The sequence below is a fragment of the Emydura macquarii genome, unplaced genomic scaffold (genome assembly GCF_026122565.2).
Source record: "Emydura macquarii macquarii isolate MOO-44397 ecotype Brisbane River unplaced genomic scaffold, CSIRO-AGI_Emac_v2 contig_1253, whole genome shotgun sequence".
Classification (NCBI taxonomy): Eukaryota; Metazoa; Chordata; order Testudines; family Chelidae; genus Emydura; species Emydura macquarii.
Window position 1 is genome coordinate 41994268 of NW_027131390.1, and position 20635 is coordinate 42014902.

The 20635-nt window shown below is 41.2% G+C and overlaps 1 protein-coding gene across 5 annotated transcripts in view; it reads left to right on the top strand.

Annotated features, from left to right (window-relative positions):
• The first annotated feature begins 4742 nt into the window (after positions 1-4742).
• Positions 4743-20635, top strand: part of USP40 (ubiquitin specific peptidase 40) — a 49540-nt gene continuing 33647 nt past the window's right edge. For 2 of the 5 annotated variants that reach the window (XM_067548616.1, XM_067548618.1), the window contains exons 1-10: positions 4743-5672; positions 6625-6692; positions 7617-7730; positions 8403-8567; positions 9389-9535; positions 12289-12432; positions 13643-13771; positions 16782-16886; positions 17251-17358; positions 19860-20184. In XM_067548616.1, coding sequence (XP_067404717.1) covers positions 5474-5672; positions 6625-6692; positions 7617-7730; positions 8403-8567; positions 9389-9535; positions 12289-12432; positions 13643-13771; positions 16782-16886; positions 17251-17358; positions 19860-20184 — 1504 coding nt within the window. In that variant the 5' untranslated portion in view covers positions 4743-5473. Of the gene's footprint in view, positions 5673-6624; positions 6693-7616; positions 7731-8402; positions 8568-9388; positions 9536-12288; positions 12433-13642; positions 13772-14497; positions 14611-16781; positions 16892-17250; positions 17359-19859; positions 20185-20635 lie in introns of those variants that run through there. The other 3 variants (XM_067548617.1, XM_067548619.1, XM_067548620.1) reach the window with 3 other exon arrangements.

Sequence of the window (20635 nt, forward strand, 5' to 3'; positions counted from 1 at the left end):
AGCAACCCCCGGGTAGAAGTTGGGTTACCGGGATGACTAGTTGTCCAAGGGCTTGCAATAAGGATTATTTTCATGATGTTAGGATGCATGCAGTGTAAAATCAATAAGTATAAGCAGAGACCCATACAGGTACCAAATAACGTTAAATATGAATCTATGGTGCCCATGACTGAAAGGTACCAGGACTCGGAGAATCATCATTACTATACTCTTCCTCCACCCCAACTGGTGGAAGATGGTGTTGTAATCGGTGTGTTGGTCACCGATGTTTATCAGTGTAGGCTGCGTGTGTGTCCCCCCGTGGAGATGCTGTCCCAGCTCTGCGCAGGTAACTGAGACAGCTCTCACAATCGAATGAATCGACACGACCATTGATTAGCTGAGCAACGAAGGCATCCAGGTCAGGTTTATCGCGTGCGGCACAATAAGAAGTGACCTACGGAGTATCTCTGGGTCAGTTTCATATAGGCGACATTACAATGGCCACGGCCCAACGGCGGGACTTTCCGTTATCCCCTAGACCGGACGCCGGTATTCTCTCTGACACCCTCTTTTATACATTGTTACATACACTTTCGTTCTGCCCCCTTTGACGTAGGTAGTTGCCACCCTCCTGACATAGTCTAATACCACCTTTTTCCGTTGATTGACTGATTCGGGCAAAACAACTCCATGTATCACATTTTGTCATTTCTATCCATAAAAGTGTCATTTTAAAGAGTTAGTATCTTGGTACCTCCTATACCTGCTACATATTTTAGTAATATTTTGGCAATCTTGCAGTATCAGCACTTTCCTGTGCCAATTTCAGATAACTTGAGTGACCCCTTATACTTCTGTTCACTCGGCTTTTTCCATTTAGGCCTTAGCCTGTTTTACAGGCCTTAAGCTGTCACTTCTTACTACAGATGGCGGTAAAACTATCCCCACAGATGACTAACCATCAACATCTATAGCTATGTGATGAGGTTCATTTGCAATCACCTCATCAAAGGGGCTGGGAGTATGTCCTGGCTGCCTGTGACAGGGGGCAGCTCCTTCGAAGGCCTAGCCAGTGCACCCCTAGGCTGGTGCCCAGGGACATGCCTCCTCCTCCCTCCGGTGGCATGCCACTGCCTGATTCTGGGACAAGAACCTAATTATCTTCTGATCAGATCAATTGGCAAGTCTATAACCTGATTCTATAAACATCATTATTAAAAATTATTAAGAACCTAAAATCAGGCAACAGGGCCATGGGGCAGGAGGCGGAGAGCTGGGAGGCCACGGGTCCCCTGTGCTAACAGGAGAGGGACAAACAGGTAGGGGCAGCATGGTTGTTGGAAAGCATAAAAAACATGGTTTGGGGGGAAGGGGAATTATTTTGCACTGCAGTATTGTTTAAGGAGATGGGGGTCTAATAATGGGAGCAGCATTGTTTGGGGGGAGGTGTTTTGATTTTGGGATGAGAGTTATCCTGGACTGGGCAGCAGGCCTTTTTTTTTTGCCACAATTGATCACACAAATGGATAACACCGGCTCACCAAACTGCCTGTCTCGCTATAGGCTAGCACTCATTGAAATCTCATGTAGTGACCTCAGCTGAAGATTTTTTTTCAAAAGGTTAGTAGTCATTTTTCCTGTTATCCTTCATAACGAACATTTGTCCTTCAGTTGATGTTTTTCTGCAGAGACTTCCATATGGCTGTCTTGTCCTATTGTTCCCAATCAAATGAGGCTAAAAGTGTCCTTAACTAAACCCTCTTTCAGAGTGGCCACTACCTCCCATTGTTTCTAAAAGGAGTGAAGCCCAAGCTCCTGTCAGGAAAGATGGTGGCTCCTGACAGCAGAAGGTGACACGTTCTACAGGCTTGCTTTTTTAAATCATCTGCCATTAAGTGGTGCAATGCTCAGTTAATGAACTCCACTTGACTTCACTCCCTCAGTAGGAATTAAGGCTATGTCTATACTAGCACTTTTGTCAATATAACTTAAGTTGCTCAGGAGTGTGAAAAAATGCCCCCGAGTGACAGACATTACACCAACAGCAGCGCCGATGTAGACAGCGCTATGTCACTGCTACCTCTGCTCGTTGGGAGTGGTTTAATTATGTTGATGGAAGAGCTCCCTCCTATCAGCACAGAGCAGCTACACGGGAGATCTTACAGTGGCACAGCTGCATTAGTAAGCTCTCTAGGCCTTGTCTCTAGCCTTAGGCCTTGTCTACACTAGAAAGTTTTGTCGACATAAGTTTTGCCAGCATACAGCCACTGCTGTAATTAAGCCGCTGTTTTATGTCTTCACTGTCTCCTTGTGTCAGTGGAGTGCATTCAGATGATCAACTCTTTTGTGATGCAGGAAGCAGTGCACTGGGGGTAGCTATCCCACTGTGCAACTGCATGCAGCAAGGTGTTTTGGGAAGGGTTTGCAATGCCTCATGGGGCATGCACAGCATCACATGATGAAGAGAGAGACAGTGGGTGTGGGGGGACAATGAGTGTGTCCTCATGCTGTCTCTTTAAATTCAGACAGCAGCAGCTGGAAGTAACCAATTCTGAGGCAAAAGCCTGTCTCTTCCCCATGGTGAATTACCTGAAAACTTACTGGGCCTTTGAAAAGGGAGGGGTTGATGGCTGCAGGGCAGCAGAGTTCAAACTGCTTATCAGAGAGATCACAATGGGCACTGTAGGAGTCCATTTACGGCAAGATAACCAAGGGCGGCAGCTACACTGATGATTTGTCGCTTAAACTTTGCTGAAAAAAATTCTATGCCTCTTGTTGAGGTGGGTTTTATTTTTTCAAAAACAAAAAAACAGGGCAGTTTTGTTGGTGGGGTGTGTGGGTGGGTGATTGCAATGTCCACACCTGCACTGTTTTGTCAGAAAAAAACTGACTTTTTTTGAAAAAACTGTCTAGTGTAGACCAGCCCTCAGTGTCTGGGAAGGCTGAGATAATTTTAGATAGGTTTTCCCTAATCCTTTTAGCAATGAGAGTGTCTTGGACATCACAGGCCTCTTCTGCTGAGTCAGTTACAGTGAGCCTGGGTAAGGGAGACTGACCTAATGCAGTATAGTTTGAAAGAAGCCACTAGGCCATTTTCAAGGGGCAGGCCCAGAGTTTCTGCCACACACATGCTTGAAGTCTTGCAGGAATAACATCCCAATCCACCCTTGTAAAGGTATGAAAGTGACAAAGAGAGAGAGCCCCATTTTGGTTCAACAGAAGGATTTTCTATGCACTATGGATTGTTTCGGAACCATTGCTAGTAAATTGTAGATTCTACACCTCAAGTTCCTTCAACATTATAAACTCTTTGGAGCAGGCACCATCTTTATTCCTGCATTTTGTAGAACACCTTGACAGTAATTGATTATTGCCAACCCTAAGCACTGAAAAAGTACAAGTCAGGTGCCCCAAAAGCATGAGATTGGGCTAAAAAACATGATTTAAGAATAAATAAATAAATAAACAAACATTGGGTCTTTTAATTTGCCTTGGGTATATTTACTTCTCACTTTCAACCGACCTGCAACCAGGAGAGTGAGAAAACCCTCCCACTGTGTTTTTGAAAGATGAGATTCTGCTGCACCCACTTGACTCCAGGAACTGAGGCTCTAAGAAAGAAGTGAAATTTGTTAGTCTTTAAAGTGCTACAGGACTCTCATTGTTTTTGCTGTATACAGACTAACAGGGCTACCCCTCTGGAACTTTTCACTAAATATCACAAGATTCAGGACAGAATTGCAAGACTTAGCCACACTTGTGGTTGATATCCACTATTTTAAACATTGGAGGGGAGGGCGAGGCAGGCTGCAGACTCGGAGCTCCAGGGAATTAGTTCAGGGAATGTTTATAAGGGCCCGGAGGGGACAGCGTGTGCCTGCCTTTACTGGTGCTGAGAAGTCCTGGGTGGCATTTTATAATTCTTTGTTCCACATTTTCGGAAAATTTTCCCCATAAAACTAATTCTGACCACAAGCCACCTGCCTCTGGAGAGACTACATCTCCCAGGAGGCATTGCGGCAACCACGCCCCATCAACGTAAATTCCCAGGGGACATTGCGGCAGCCACTGCCCACCAACTACTCCTCCCAGCGAGCCTTACGCCCGCCGCTTCCGGTGATAGGTGCTCCCCTCCCCGGCCGGTTTCCTTAGCTAGCGGCTAGTGATCACTGGCTCCGGCGGACATGTGGCCTGGTGCCTTGTGGGAGTTGTAGTCCAGGCTGTTGGAGGCGGCGGTGCGGGCGCTCCGGGGAAGACTCCACTTCCCATCGCGCCCCGCGGCGGGATGCGCCGGCTCCAGCGGAGCCAGCAATAGAACCATGGCGGCGAGCCGCTGTCGGCGGCGAAAAGGTGGCTCCGCGCCCCGGCTGTGAGCGGTGAGCGGGCGGGGCCGGCCCCCCACGGAGGGGAAACGGCAGCTCGCGGGGCTGGCGCTCGCGCTCATCGTCTCCCTTACGTCGCGGCGGGGGCCCGTGGCGCTCAGAGGCCCCGGGGGACTCACCCCGCCGGAGTCCCGCTCTCATCGGGCGGGTCCTGGGCCGCGCTGGCCCCTCAGGGGCGATAGCTGGGCTGGGCTGGGCTGGGGACGTGGAGGGTGGCGTTTCCCGCCGGGAGCACGGGAACGTGACCACGTGCGTCCGCCCGCTGTCAAGGGTCGACTGCTTGAGTGGCCAGGCCCAAGCCTCCCTCCCCGTCCCCCCCGCGCCTGCTCCTCTCCCTCCCCCCCCCCCCCGCGGCAGCTGCTAAAAGCCGCGGGAGCATAGAAATAGATGAAAATTGGGGGGAAGCTTTAAAATAAACAGGGATGAAATTGTAACAAAAATAAAAATCAAGCTGCGCCCAGCCTGGTGATAGGGCGCTGGGGCTGTCTGCACCCTCGCTTTGCAGCGCTGCGCGCACCCTGGTCTCCGCAAGACCTGGCTTTGGTTTTTACCTTTTGTTACTTATGCCGGTATCAGTTGGTTTGGGGTTTTGCCTTGTGTTGTTTGGCGACAAGGGCTTGCCCATGTGATTCTCTTGTTTTGCAAGGAGCATCCTAGTTTTAACCAAATCGAAACGAGGTGCTTTTGTTGCAAAAGAAGTGCCTGTGTATAGACTGGTGACTAAATCTATACATTAAAACGGAATGTTTGCTGCACGTTTGTGTCTAGACGAGGCTTTGGTTGCTTAGATTGGAATAAAATGACAAAAGGTCCCGGCACCTAAATCTGTGGACATTGACAAGTAGAAAAACAATGAAATCATTCTTACAGTCTTTAAAAGGATCTTGATTTATAGCTGGGAGTTGATATCTTTGTGACTTTTATAATGGATTGGCTGCATCTCTGACTTCAGCGGTGGCAGAGTTAGGCCGAGGCTGAGTACTTTTGACAATACGACTCTCAAGGTTTAATGGGTTTGCAGTGCATAACCAAATAAGATCGCAGGTTTTGTGGTAAATCGTGATTTTTGTTTTAATTGGATCTCTGAAGGACTATAGTGTGGCTTCACAATGTTTGGGGACTTATTTGAAGAGGATTTTTCCTTTGTGTCAAATAATCAATGTGGAAAAGGGAAGAAATCAAAGTCCAAAGATACAGACCCTCCAGCTCCGAGGGAGTTCACCAACTTAAGTGGTATCAAAAATCAGGGTGGGACCTGCTACCTCAATTCCCTTCTCCAGACTCTGCATTTCACTCCAGAATTTAGAGGTACTGTATCTTAAAATATAAATTTTTAAAGTAACTTTTTAAAATTAACCGTGTTTATTATGGCAGTGCCTGAGGGCTAATCAAGAGTGGGGCCCATTGTGTCAGCCACTGTACACAAACAAAGTAGAAAACAGCCCCTGCCCCTAAAGAGCTGTCAATCTCAGTAGACCGACCGACCCAGTGTGGAGGGAGGGGTACAACACACCAGCAGAGTGAAAGATGGGATGGCAGCAAACACCGTGTTCCATGTTTTTCCCCCTTTGGGGGATGGTGGTGGGTTTATTTAAGAAATGATAAGCTGAATAAAGGACAAGGAAAGTACAATAAAGAAGATAGGTAGGTATAGAGTAAAGCTGAGGTGAAGAGACTATGGAGGGCGTGGAGGATTGAAGTAAATAATCCATCAGAGCAGAGAAAGGCTAGTCAAAACTGTAAAAAGTTCTCTGAATGTCCAAAAGTTCCTGCTTTTGCTGCCTTTACCAGCAACATTTCATATTAAGACTATAAAGATAAAGAACCGGTGGTCCGTAAAGTTAATCTTTTCTACAAAAAATGTATATATCAGGTCTAGATATTCCATGTATAATTCCCATCATGTAGTCACAAATGTGTCTATTCCTTCTTATTTAGAGTAGGATACAGTTTCACTTTGTCCATTGCCTCTCATTCACTTTTCACTTAACCACTAACTTATGAAGTAGCAGCACTTCAAGACATCTCTAACCATTTGTTTGTTTCTTAATATTGGTGTTTAGTTTGGATGGGGTGAAAATCAATTGGTACAAAATGGTGTAATTCAGGAGTAAACTTTAATGTGTTTAAGGACTTCCTGGGATTTTTTTGATTGCCTGACAGGACAGCATGTTAACTTTTCATACAAATAAACTAAAATAAGATGCATATGAATGTAAAGCTTCTTTATTTTAAAGTCATGTTTCCTTTTCCATTACAGAAGCACTGTTTTCCCTAGGCCCTGAAGAACTTGGTTCTCTGGAAGATATCAATAAACCAGATGTAAAGGTGTTAAAATTCACTCTTATTATTCTCTGCTATAGGTTGATTCAGAAAAATGCGGGGTTGAGTGAAGGGGGAATACAATTTCTGTCCATACTGGGAAATATAATAACTTTTATGTGAAGCCAAGAATTTGGCTTGTCAATATTTTCAAAAGACAGTGTGCCAATTATTTTGCAGTAATATGTAGGTCTTGATCTTACTCCCATTAAATCCAATGGCAAAAATCCTTCTGACTTGTCAGAGCAAAAACAGGCCCAACATTTGTACAGTACTGTTTCAGATATCCTTTACTACTAATTAAAGCTCCAATGCTGTGACTAGTTGCTGATGGGACAGCTGCATCCTTGTGGAGCCTCACAGGTGTAGTTGTCTACCTATGCACAAGACATTGCAGGATGGAGCCTAATTTTTATTTTAAAAATGCTTACTAGCATTGGAACACAGATTTTGTTTCTGTAGTTTTCTGTTTAAAGTGATAGAAGCAGGTTGCTTGTGAACTGAGTTTTCTTTGTAAATCAAAGCTACAATAAGTAGCTGTCCTAGCTATGATTTAATTAAATCTCTTAAGTCCAAGTTTTTTTGAGGTATTAAAATGTACAAAATACAAAAGAAAGTTACTGTTTATATTATGGTTGATTTAAATTTAGGTTAATGATTTTTCTTTCTGTATGTTAGTTTACAACCATTAAAATAATGAATTTGAATTTATTAGAGATACTTAATTGAGAAGGAAGAACAATTATATAGATTTTTGGAAAGAAAGACGAATCCATGTTAATAGAATTGTGACTTAATTACTTAAGTAATTAGAAAATAAGTGCTGCTGGCGTGATAGCGGCTTATTCTCACTTCTGTGCTACATCGTAATTCATTTTATTTAAAGTACTGTTTATGAAGTTGCTTCCTGAAACTTTTTTTTTCATTTAGGTTCGAATAATTCCATTACAATTACAACGATTATTTGCTCAGCTTTTGCTCTTAGATCAGCAGGCTGCATCTACAACAGACCTCACTGACAGCTTTGGTTGGAACAGCAATGAGGTGCAGTACAGTATCAGTAATGCCACAGTTTGTAAGACTCTCTTCCAAAAAAGAGGGAGAGGCTGACTCTTGGAGACGTGAAATATTTTGAATGTGGGAAAGTTTCTTAGAATTTTTCAAACTGGGGGAAATATAATTTTAATTTGGCAAATATTATTCTTTTTTGTCTGCACCCCCACTGAAAGCACATATTGACAATTTCTTATGGAGAACAAGAAAATGGGTCTCTGCAGATACAAAATATATTTTAAAAATATATCTGTATTTGTTCATTTTTTTGCAGCAATACTGTTTGCCTGATGACTTAAGGCTCCTTCAAATAATTAGGCACACACTTAACTTTATGAATGTAAATAGTCCCACTAAGTTCAATGGGAGTAGAATGACTTAGATTATATTATGCATGCTTGTAGCAGAAATCATGGAAGTAAATTAAGGCTGGAAAGCGGTTGTGGAAAAAAACCCAACTTTTAAGACAGCACAGTATTCCGCTCTTGGTAGCAGGCAACTCTCACATTGTATCCTCTTGCTTCCTTTTAAGGTCTTTGTTATGTGTCTCATGCAATAATCAAAACAGTTACTTTTAGAAAATGCTTAGTCATCATAATATGAAATGCAGCAGACTGCACTAATAAATGCCTTTTTCCAAACATGTCCTGTGTTGTCTTGCAGGAGATGAGACAGCATGATGTGCAGGAGTTAAATCGGATTCTATTCAGTGCTTTGGAAACTTCCCTTGTGGGGACTTCTGGCCATGACCTTATTAATCGGTTGTATCACGGGACTGTTGTTAACCAGATTGTTTGTAAGGAGTGCAAGAATGTCAGTGAGAGACAGGTAAATTCATAGGCATGTTCCAGGATAGCTTTGTGTGTGTTTCATAGCGTAGTTTCCTGGCAACTTGTTAAGCAGATTTTAGTTTATTGAAGATGTTACTTTTTCTATATGTGTAATGCTTGCTTAACCCCACAGAATATTCCAAGCTAATTAAATCTTTTGATATTCCAGCAATCAATTTATTGGAACTATGCAGCTTCTATGTGTTAGGACTCTGCAGACTTTTAAACCCACAGAAAATATTCATGGCTTATTTGTTCATAGTGAGTCTTGGCTGGTATTTTCTGAGCTATGCCTGCTGTGAGGGCATGAGTCATCAGGAGAAAACAGTAGCACTATGGCAGTTTCTATCTGAGGCCTTGTCTATACTAGAAAGTGTTTTGGACGCAAGTTACAGCGATGATCAAAAAGAGCTATAATTATAACACTTAGTTACTGTGTATTGCCTATCGTAGATATGGTTAGAGATCTGAGTAATGATGTTACTACAGTAAAACTCCATTTGTTTCACTCACATTTTATGAATATTTTTACTTCTAATCTGTCTGATATGTTTTGTCCAACCAGGATTTCTTAAAAAGTGAACTTATGAAAGAGGAATTAAATAGTTTTTAAAATGCTATTACTAGTGTCACTGAAACAAAGTGATGAGAGAGAGAGATTTCCTTAATTCAGATGCATGACTTAGATTAGTGTTTCTTTACGTTGGACAAATCTGCTATTATGCCTGCATGTAAATGTGCTGCAATATGCCAAATATAAAAATCTGGCCTTGTTTACCCAATGTATTTGCTTTGGTTCTCTACTGTACTATTGTATAGGAGGATTTTTTAGATCTAACTGTGGCAGTCAAGGATGTATCTGGCTTGGAGGAGGCCCTGTGGAACATGTATGTAGAAGAGGAATATTTTGAAAAGGATAACTTGTACCGATGTGGAGCGTGCAACAAACTGGTTGAAGCAGCAAAGGTAATGGGTTACCTGGTCCATAGCATCCAGTTTGATAGTAGTTCAGGAATTTGGATAAGATTGGCATTGGTACTTTATAGTAGAGAGGCCTTTGGCATTCTCTGCAAAATTGAATTGTATATAAACTCTAGCAGTCACCTTAAGCAGAGAACATGTGATGAGACCTTACTTTTTTCCTCTTGTATGAGAATAGTTAAAGAAATTTTAAAAATATTTTATGTCTTGTGTTAACATGTACATTGTTGCAGTTTCTTACTAGGTGGATGGGGTAAGATGGATGGGGTAAGGTTTGGGCAGTATGAAATATCAATTCAGCATCAGTAATAATCTTCCAATGATTTACAGCACCACTTCAACACGTAATAGTTTAGCCTTAGTTGTTATCCAGGTATTCAGTCAGTCTTAGCAAATTATCAGATTTTCTGAACGAGTCTGTCAGGATTGAAGAGCAGATCTGTTCACTCACCTCAAAATAATCCTCATTGTGGTTGGAGGCAAGAATAGACAAGATATGGCTAAACAACTTGGGGTGATAAGAAGGCCCCAATTGGCTGGTGCACACAATTTGGTTAAAAGTAGATTGTGAAGGAATTTTATTTTCTAGTTGAGACTGATGGCTCTGGGCAGGGTTTGACAAATCCACACATCAAAGGCTATTAAAATTCCCCTGGCAAATGGGAACATTTCCTAGCACTTTTTACAGAATAAGGTAAACCAGTTATTAAATGCCTGTGCCTAATTTACATTAGCACTTCCACTGCTGCAGTAGCTGGTGAGTCTGCACCAATGCAGAAATACACTTCCAAATTTTCCCAGTGTAGACATATTCTCTGAAAAGTGAAGTTGTTTTGTGCCACCACTCTGACCTTGGAGCTAGAATAGCTCTTTTCATTCTTCTTCTGGTCCTGATTCTGTGATGGGGGCTGTCTGCTCCTCCATGTGGGTAAAACAGATGTAAATGAATTGGTTAACCTCTTTGGCCTCCAACATTTTTATCTTTTGATACAGCCTGGAGTGTAGCTGGGTCAGCGTTATGATAATTGAAGGGGTAGCAGGCCACACTCTAACCCTTCCCTGATCTGTCCTGCTGTGCTTTGCAGAGGCTGAGGAGTCTAAAATCTGGTTGCCATTTCCACAATGCTAGGGAAATGCACTGATGGGAAAACAAAGCAAAGCAAAAGGGAAAACAATCTCAAGTTTCCCTATGTTTAGCAGGCAGGTTAACTAATACAAAAGCTGACCTGTTACCCTTATGGGAGAGAACATACATATTTAATGCATCTTGTATACTATATGAAAGCTTCTTTTCAACATTTTAAAATATAGAACATATGAAATGGGTTAATTTTGTATTTGAAATGTATGTAATATATGCCAATAGGTGTATTTTGCAAAATACATCAACTTATAAGTTAAGTATTAGTTGAATTGGTTAACAGATATAGTGTTTAAGTATTACAGATATAAAATGTGTGTTGCATCTGGTTTATATGTAAAATAGTAAATATATATAAAATAGATTGACTTAGGATTCATATCTGCATGAATATATTTAGGAATAGTTTCAAATATTTTCTATATAGGAAAGCCTCTTTTTTTTAAAATTTTATTTTATTTTATTTTTTGCAATGGATATACATTGTTTTCACAGAAAGTTAGAGGTGTCTGAGGGCTGCTCTGTAAGCAGCAAGTTGAAACCAGCAATCTTGTCTAAACATAGATGTCAAAAATCAGGGTCTCTTTATTTTTGTCAGGTATGCTTAGTTTGTAAAGGAGTGTAACTCCAATTGTGCAAGAGCTAGACAAGTGGAGAATCACCTCACTGTTGTATCTTGGATTCAGATCATAGTGGCGTTTTACACCAACATTATCTGGCTGTAAATGTCTGCACAGGGCACAAGATGGGAAATGACCAGTGGATCAATCACCCATTACTCTGAATCCCCACAGCCCAGCATACTGCGCAGGGGAGCCCCTAAAGGACTCTTCTGTGGTGTCCAAGAGGGGTGCTTCCCCAGCCTAGACTCCTTAAATCCTTCCTCACACCCTGTGCGGTAATTGTACCCCCAACTTCTGCATTGCACTTCTTCCTCTCTGTGGAAGAGGACAGGATTATTCACCTCTAAAAGACTGTAAACTGTTTTCATTCATCTCAGAGGGTTGTAAATTCCTTAAGCGGTCTGTGTGCTTTGTCCCTCAAAACTGGTGTGTCTGGAATTTCCTGAAGGAGTCAACGATCCTCCTCTGATGCACCTCAGAACCTGCCAGAGGGAAGGATAAACATTTGGACTAGAGCAGTACTGGATGAGTTGTCAAGGAGTGAGCCTGAATAAAAGGTGGTATAGCATCTACTACATATTACTCTGGTCTCCCTTGGAAATGTCAAAGAATTGACTGATGATTATGTTGGCACTTACTAGAAGTAGATCAGTAACTGTTCATTTGTCCTATGGCACTTAACCATTCCACATAATATGTAATGTGGTGAAGTATAATCTTTCAATGTCCTATCCAGACTTTTCTCTCTTACATAGTTTGCTTTAATTTTTACTTTCCACTGTCATTACCTTTGGGATCTTCTTCTTTCTCATGAATGATATCCTCTTACGAAATCCATAATGGCTAATTGCTTTCTATTGAAACCTTCTGGGGAAATTTTCTCCTGACAGTGTGAGAAAGTTGTGTTTAGAATGGAGGACATGCTTCTTTCCTGTAATAAACTCATACTTTCAACTTTTTTGTTCATTTTACAGTCTGCTAAACTACGTAAGTTGCCTCCCTTTCTTACTGTATCGCTCCTGAGGTTTAACTTTGACTTTGAGAAGTGTGAACGATACAAGGAAACAAGCTGCTATACGTTCCCTATCCGGATAAACCTCAGGCCTTTTTGTGAGCAGGTTTGAACAATTTTGTCTTAATTTGTTCTCTGGCTGAATATGTGGGACATTTATCTTCAGGATGAGCCGTATTTCATTTTACTTTTTTGATCAGGTCACAGGCTATTTACAGGAGAAACTCTATGGCTTTTCCTGTCTTCCTCTGTCGTCTTAGTATCAGAAATTCTAACATTTGTTGTTCAAGTGCAAACAAAACTTTTATGTGTAGTACTGACAAATGGAAAAATCAATAATAGCATAAAACTTAATTTAACATTACCAGGCAAAAACCTCTTTACCTGAAAGTTAGTTGTTGCATTACACAATAGCATTATATAGAAACTCAGTTGTATATTGCCACAACCTTATAGTTCATGCATTCTCTTAGAAATCTATATAGATGAATAGTCATGTTAGACATTCATATAACCAAAACATAGTTATTAACAGAACAAAGCCTTTACATAATATCTCTGGTAATTAAATTTAGTCCTTAAACTATGTAAATGATATACTTACTGCAGGCATACTTTTTTAAAAGTCTGCTTTCCTAAAATCTTAATTACTACAGTTTTGGTCTTTAAATTTCTGCTAATTAACAATTGAGGAAGAAGCTTTCTACATTAGCTTTGGTGGAGGAGATGATTTTGCTTTTATTTGATTTTTGTAAAAGTTATGTGAGGATTTTTTGTTAAGCTCTGCAAAATTTCAAGAATTAGCAAAGCCTTTTAGAGGGGTCAGTGAAATTAGACTTTTCCTCTCTTCCACTCCCGCCCCAAACATTTCTCAAGAAGTCACTTTTAACCTAAATTATTTACTTGTAACTTTCCAGAAAATTGCAATTATGCCTAGGAGTAAGTGGTGTAAACTTATTTATGATAAACATTTTTGTTTTGAAACAAAAGGATTTCAACAGCATTTCAACTGAAATATTCAACACAATATTAACTAATGGAGCTGCTAACTATTCTTCAGTAAGAATGAATAGTTATTTAAGGGACAGCTGAGTTGACATGTTTCAATATTTGAATAAAACATACTTCTATGTTGACTACCGTTAATAAAAATATTTTACTTCAGAAGTACATCCTTGGCTTGATTCAAATGTATCTCTAACACTGGAATAATGGTGAATAATGGAGAACTGCATTGATTGATCTTTTTCCACACTAAAACACCATGTCGTTCTGTAAAATACTTACAGGGTTTATTAATTTTCCCCTTGTTTTAGACTCAGTTGGATGATTCGGAGTACATATATGAGCTCTTCTCTGTTATTATACACAAAGGTGGCTGCTATGGAGGACACTACCATGTTTATATCAAAGATGTTGATGCATTAGGAAATTGGCAATTGCAAGTAAGTCTAGAAGACTCATTTTGTATGGCTTTTCTCCTGCTTGGACTTCAGAAAAGCAGATTTTGACTCCCTGAGGGAACTGATGGGCAGGATCCCCTGGGAGGCTAATATGAGCAGGAGAGGAGTCTAGGACAGCTGGCTGTGTTTTAAAGAAACCTTATTGAAGGCACAGGATATGCAAAAAGAATAGCAAATATGGCAGGCACCCAGCTTGGCTTAACATAGAAATTTTTGGTGAGCTTAAACACAAAAAGGAAGTTTACAAGAAGTTTGTAAGCACAATTGGAGTTGCAGCTAGCAAGGGACATAAAGGGTAACAAGAGAGGTTTCTACAGGTATGTTAGCAACAAGAAGGAGGTCAGGGAAAGTGTGGGCACCGTACTGAATGGGGGAGGCAAAAGTGACAGATGATGTGAAAAAAGCTGAAGTACTCAATGCTTTTTTGCCTCTGTCTTCATAGACAAGGTCAGCTCCCAGACTACTGCAATAGGCAGCACAGAATGGGGAGGAGGTGAGCATCCTCAATGCAGAAAGTACAGGTTCAGGACTATTTAGAAAGGCTGGACACACACAAGTCCATGGGGCCAGACGCAATGCATCCGAGGGTGCTGAGGGAGTTGACTGATGTGATTGCAGAGCCACTGACCATTATCTTTGAAAATTTGTGGCGACTGGGGGAGGTCCTGGATTGGAAAAAGGCAAATATAGTGCCCATCTTTTAAAAAGGGAAGGAGGAGGATCCGGGGAACTACAGACCAGTCAGCCTCACCTCAGCCCCCGGAAAAATCATGGAGCAAGTCCTCAAGGAATCCATTTTGAAGCACTTGGAGGAGAGGAAGGTAATCAAGAACAGTCAGCATGGATTCACTAAGGGCAAGTCGTGCCTGACCAACCGGATTGCCTTCTATGATGAGATGACTGGCTCTGTGGATGTGGGGAAAGTAGTGGATGTGATATACTTTTGACTTTAGCAAAGCTTTTGATACAGTCCCACAGTATTCTTGTCAGCAAGTTAAAAAAGTATGGATTGGATGAATGCACTATAAGATGGATAAAAAGCTGGCTAAATCATCGGTCTCAAGGAGTAGTAATCAGTGGCTCGATGTCTAATTGGCAACTGGTATCGAGTGGGGCACCCTAGCAGTCAGTCCTAGGGCTAGTTTTGTTCAACATCTTCATTAATGATCTGGATGATGGGGAGGATTGCACCCTCAGCAAGTTTGCAGATGATACTAAGCTGGGGGGAGTGGTAGATATGCTGGAGGGTAGGGATAGGATACAGAGTGACCTAGACAAATTGGAGGGTTGGACCAAAAGAAATCTGGTGTGGTTTAACAAGGACAAGTGCAGAGTCCTGCACTTCGGATGAAAGAATCCCATGCACTGCTATAGATTGGGGACCGACTGGCTAAGCTGCTGTTCTGCAGAAAAGGACCTGGGGGTTACAGTGGACAAGAAGCTGAGTCAACAATGTGCCCTAGTTGCCAAGAAGGCTAATGGCATGTTGGGCTGCATTAGTAGGAGCATTGCCAGCAGATCCAGGGAAGTGATTATTCCCCTCTATTCGGCACTGGAGGCCTCGTTTGGAGTATTGTGTCCAGTTTTGAGACCCCCCTCCCTCTAGAAAGAATGTGGACAAATTGGAGAGAGTCCAGCAGAGGGCAATGAAAATGATTAGGGGACTGGAGCATATGATTTATGAGTAGAGGCTGAGGGAGCTGGGTTTATTTAGTCTGCAGAAGAGAAGAGTGAGGGGGGATTTGATAGCAGTCTTCAACTACCAGAAGGGGGTGGTTTCAAAGAAGATGGAGCTAGGCTGTTCTCAGTAGTCGTCTAGGTTGTATATTAGGAAAAACTTTTTCACTAGGCGGGTGGTGAAGCACTGGAATGGGTTACCTAAGAATCTTCATCCTTAGAGGTTTTCAAGGCCTGGCTTGATAAAGCCGTGGCTGGGATGATTTAGGGGTTGGTCCTGCTTTGAGCAAGGGGTTGGACTAAATGATCTCCTGAGATCCCTTCCAATCTAATCTTCTATGATGGCAAGTTTCAATTCTTTGAGATGTATTAATGTCAACTGTACTAAAGGATTAAGTACACTCTGTATCAACGAAAATAGTCGAGTGAGGCATTCACTCAAGCTTTCCTTCATGGGCTTGGTCATGCACTCATCTGATGTGAAAAGACCCTTCATTGCAGAGTTTAGGAATGATTTCTTGTGATCAGAGCCTGGAAACTGTACCGAACCTTGTGATTAGATTTGGTTGTCTATTTGCTGTCCTGCTGAGTTAGGTCACAGTATATTATTTAGCGAGGCAAAATGACTTCAAGGGGCCTACCAAGTTTAGAAAGCTAAACTTTCAGCTTTGTCTGTGAGGCTGGCCAGCCCATATAAAAAATTACCAATGACTTTTGCATCTATAGAAAGCCCATGTCCTATACAGTGTGAGGTTTGATAGTCCTCTTCAAAAATTATTTTATGACACTGTAAAAGCTGAATTTCTGTTCACTGAGCCTTGTCTGCATTGGCAATCTTTGAATCTAAGAGTTCTCATCTCATCTGACAGGCTGCATCATGAGGGTGGAAGAAGGGTGGAAATTAGGAGGGGCTGTAACTGAATGATCAAGTGCCTTTTATAAACAACAGTAATAGGGCCCGCCTTGCATAGCAAAGTGTTTTGCCATCCAGGGTGGAAATTGTATTTGGCACCTCTGAGCATCCAAGTTAATTTTAAGAAAAGGGTATGGGGAGTGGAGCAGCCAAGCAATGTGGTACCTGCCCTTATGGTCGACCCTGTTGATGAGTAAGTGTGTGTGGTCTGATATAATCTCTTCAATGACATTTTCTCCATGTTTAACTGCCACAGTTAGGCATGGATACCCATAATTCTGTAAGAAAAAAAATCTGTGCTAGAAATCTAAAGGAAAAATATGTCTCTGTTGAAATAATAGTATTTACCAAATAGCATTTCCATAGCCTTGTAGTAAGGACCCCACCAATGATCTTTTCCAGGAGGAGGAAAGCAAACTGATGACTGATGAGAAGTTTCAGAAAGATACTGAAAATATCAAAGAAATAGAGAATCCACTGACAATCCTGAAAGGGATCTTATCAGAGGTATGGTATGTAAACAGATCTTTACTGCTCCTTATTAATATTACTGATCTGAAAGAGGGGTGGGAAATACACAGGGTTGATATGTGAAAAGAATCTAAACTTGTCCTAGTAATTCAGCACGGGGCATGAGACTGAAAGTGTAAAGTTTTAATATAAAAGTAGTCATCTACTGGATCTCTCTGAATACTTGTTTGGCCACTTCATTAATACTTTTAAGTAGTTTACCCACACTGTAGCAAAGGTTAGTAAAACCCTTTAGCTTATTACCATTCCTGTTTATTGCATACTTCTGGGTTGTTGTGTTTTGAGTGGTGTGTTGCCCACTACTTCATCATCTTAAAGTCTGTTAACTGTGTTCCTTTAGGAAGAATCGAAACAAATTCCTGTGGATCAGTTAGGGCAGAAACTATTGGAGAAAATAGGAATGTCCTGGAACAAAAAATACCGGAAACAATATGGACCAATACGAAAGGTAACTGAAATAGTAAAACTCTACATGATGTTACTTAATTTTAGCTAAGCCTATTACTAACAAATCCCTTCACGTTTTTCAGTTAACACAAGTTTAAAAAATGATCTTATAAAATTTCAAATATTAAGAACAATAGTAGAATCAGTGGTTCTCCTTTCCCAGCAGGTCATCCATAATGAAAGTCTAATTTATGAATGAAAATGCATATAGCAATGTATTTAGAAATGCCAGTGCACATAGAAATACTAGGGACGACTAAAAAATACGGTACACTTGAATTAGCAACTCGATAGTCATGATTGTAATGAAACTCTTATTCTGAATCTTAGGCTATGTCTATACTGCAGCACTAATTCGAATTAGCTTACATCAAATTACAGAAAGCGATTTATAGAAAGCGCTGCAGACTGTCCACACTACAGTGTTTGTGCTGGTTTCTTGCATCCACACTGGCCAGCCTTAATTCGAATTAGAAAGCAGTGCAATGTGGGAAGCTATCCCAAACAAACAGGAAAAGGATTTTCATGCTGTTTTTTTTACTCCCCCAATCGCCATTGCTGCAGGCACATGGAGCCAGCTGAACTATGCTCTCATTTTGACTGTGACAAATACATCCCAGCTTATCCTGGATTACTTTAGAACTGTATGCTGTTTGCCTTTTATACTCCCTCCACCACCTCCTGTATATTGCTTGCCTTTGATTTTGATTCTACAGGTGTCTGTAGAATGTAAGATAAATAACAACTGAGTCAGTTATTATATTAATACAGTGATACAAATGTTTCCATTTCACTGATGGAAAGCATGATATAATGTATCCACATGTAGCACTGTGAATAAACTCTTAAGAAAGTATCAATTTCCATGAGTGGCCACTGAAACAATGTAGCAAAGAATTTCCTCTCACTGCTGGCATTTAAAAGGCATTCACCACACGGGGAATGGGGTTGGTAGTGAAATCTTTCAAAGAGACAAACTTTAAAGGGCTAAACTTTCAAAGGAACAAACTGCAAAGGGCTTGCTGGGCAGTTAAAATGCATTCATCACACGGGGAGAGGGGGAGTGAAATTTTCAAACCCTTAAAGAGACAAACTGCAAAGGGCTTGTTGTGTGTGTGTGTGTGTGGGGGGGTGATCGCAGCTTGGATATTAAACCCATTCACCACAGGGAATGAAGATTTAAATTTTCCTGGGGCTGCTTTGGGGGAGGGTACTGAAATGGGGCATCATGGGATACAGTCTGGAGGCCAATTCATTCGAATTAAGTCCCATTGCATCCACACTCACACTAATGCAAATTAACTGATGCGCTTCAGGCGCTAATCCACTTGCGGAGGTGGTTTTATTAATTCGATTTTAAAGGCTCCTTAATTCGAATTAACAATGCACAAGTGTAGATGCAGGAGTAATTAATTCAGATTAAGGGACTTTAATTCAAATTAAGCCACCAGTGTAGACCAGGCCTTACTCACTGGTAGTTTAGAACATATCCAAAAAATTACCATTTAGGATACAATCTCAGGTTTGCAAGCTCAAGAATGTCATGGTTTTCAATAGTTAAGGAAACTGCTGCATTTGAATTATGTTTGAACTCATTTTTAACATTATGAATGATTCTTCTTAACAGTTGTGACACACAGGCCTATTGGTGGGTCATTACTCTCTGTAAGTCTTTTCAGGCCAGACAAATTCAGTACACCTATCACATGGCTCTCATAGTATTTATCTCAGGGTGTCCAGTGACAGGAGCTGGATGCTATAGGAGAATGCTCTTCAAGGGGGTTCAGTGATTGTTAACCTTGAAGGCAAAGTAAAGGCTGGCAGAGTTTCTGAATAGATTGTTTTGGTGACTAATAGACTGGAGTGACAGGGAACTGACACCCAGTTTAGCGTCAGCAAGTTTCTCTGTCTTGCTGAGGAAGGCGGTAACAAGGTGACTGTCAGTCCTGAGTGATCCAAGAAAGCGTTACCGAACTGCAAAACAATTTTCACATTTTGAATAATTAAAAATAGTTTAAATTGTGAAATTCAAACAGAGCTCTCCAAGAGGAATAGCTGCTTTGCTAAGATTGAAAGTAAACTGAGAAATAACCTCTGAGTTAGGATACAATTCTGTCACAGAGGTTACGGATTTTGTGACTTTCCGGGACCTGCATGACTTCTGGGGCAGGGCTGGAGCAGCTGTCAGCCCTGGGGCCGTCGAAGCAGCAGCCCTAGGGCTGAAGCAATGGTTGGGGTTGGGTCAATGGATAGACACATGAGGGAGAGGAGACCAACAAAAGGGGTTTTCTATACAAATCAAGATGGATACTGTAGGAAGCATGACAAAAGCAGGTTTTTCAGAGATACTTAAAAGTGGAGTAGGTAGGGCCCTTGCATATTACTTCAGGGAGGTCAGGCCATGCAAAGAGGGCTTGGAGGTGGTTAATGCAGCTTTGCACATTTAATAGATGTTTCCTTCATTATAATAGTACTGTTTTCTTTTTTTGTTTTTCTTTTCAGTACTTGCAGAGTCATTCTCAGATATTTCTGCTCAGTCCTGATGAAAATAAGGTTAGTCTAAAGGAGATGTACCATAAGCTCCAATTTGGGTCAGATTCCCAAGGACGAGGTCTGCAAAGCCCTTCTCTGAACAATGATGTCCAGTGGACTTCAGAAAATCCATGTACAGTGTTAAAGAACAACCCCTCTGGTTCCCATTGGTTTGACTTGAATGATTCCAAAGTCCAGCCCATTAAGGAGAAGGATATTGAGAAACAATTTCAGGGTAAAGAGAGTGCCTACATGCTGTTTTACCGAAAATCCCAATTAAAAAGACCATCTGAAGGTATGCAAAATATTGACTGTGACAGATTCGTCTTTGTTCCACAAAATTACTTTTATTTTAAAAAAAAAAAAAAAAAAAAACACACCTCCAGCAGTGTGGTTCTTATATGTATTTTCTGTTCAGAAAGAATAGAAAAATCCTCCCACTGTTTAAAGGAGGAAAAGGTTAGCAGGAGATTTAATCGGGTGGTGTGAATGGTGGTGATAAAGTAGGCAGCTAATGGTCTCCAATTTCCAAAATTTTCCAGCATCTTCCAGCAACACTGACCAATTAACTCACTATTGTAATGAAAATGTTGCATGTAACAGTTATGCCTCAGTATTTCATTAAGTAAAACTTAATAGGAACATGAACAGAAATAAAATTTGCATGTTGTATCTACGTGTACTTTAACGCTGTATTACAAGAGAACCCACCTTCTTCATTAAAGACTTGAGAAGATTGCCATACT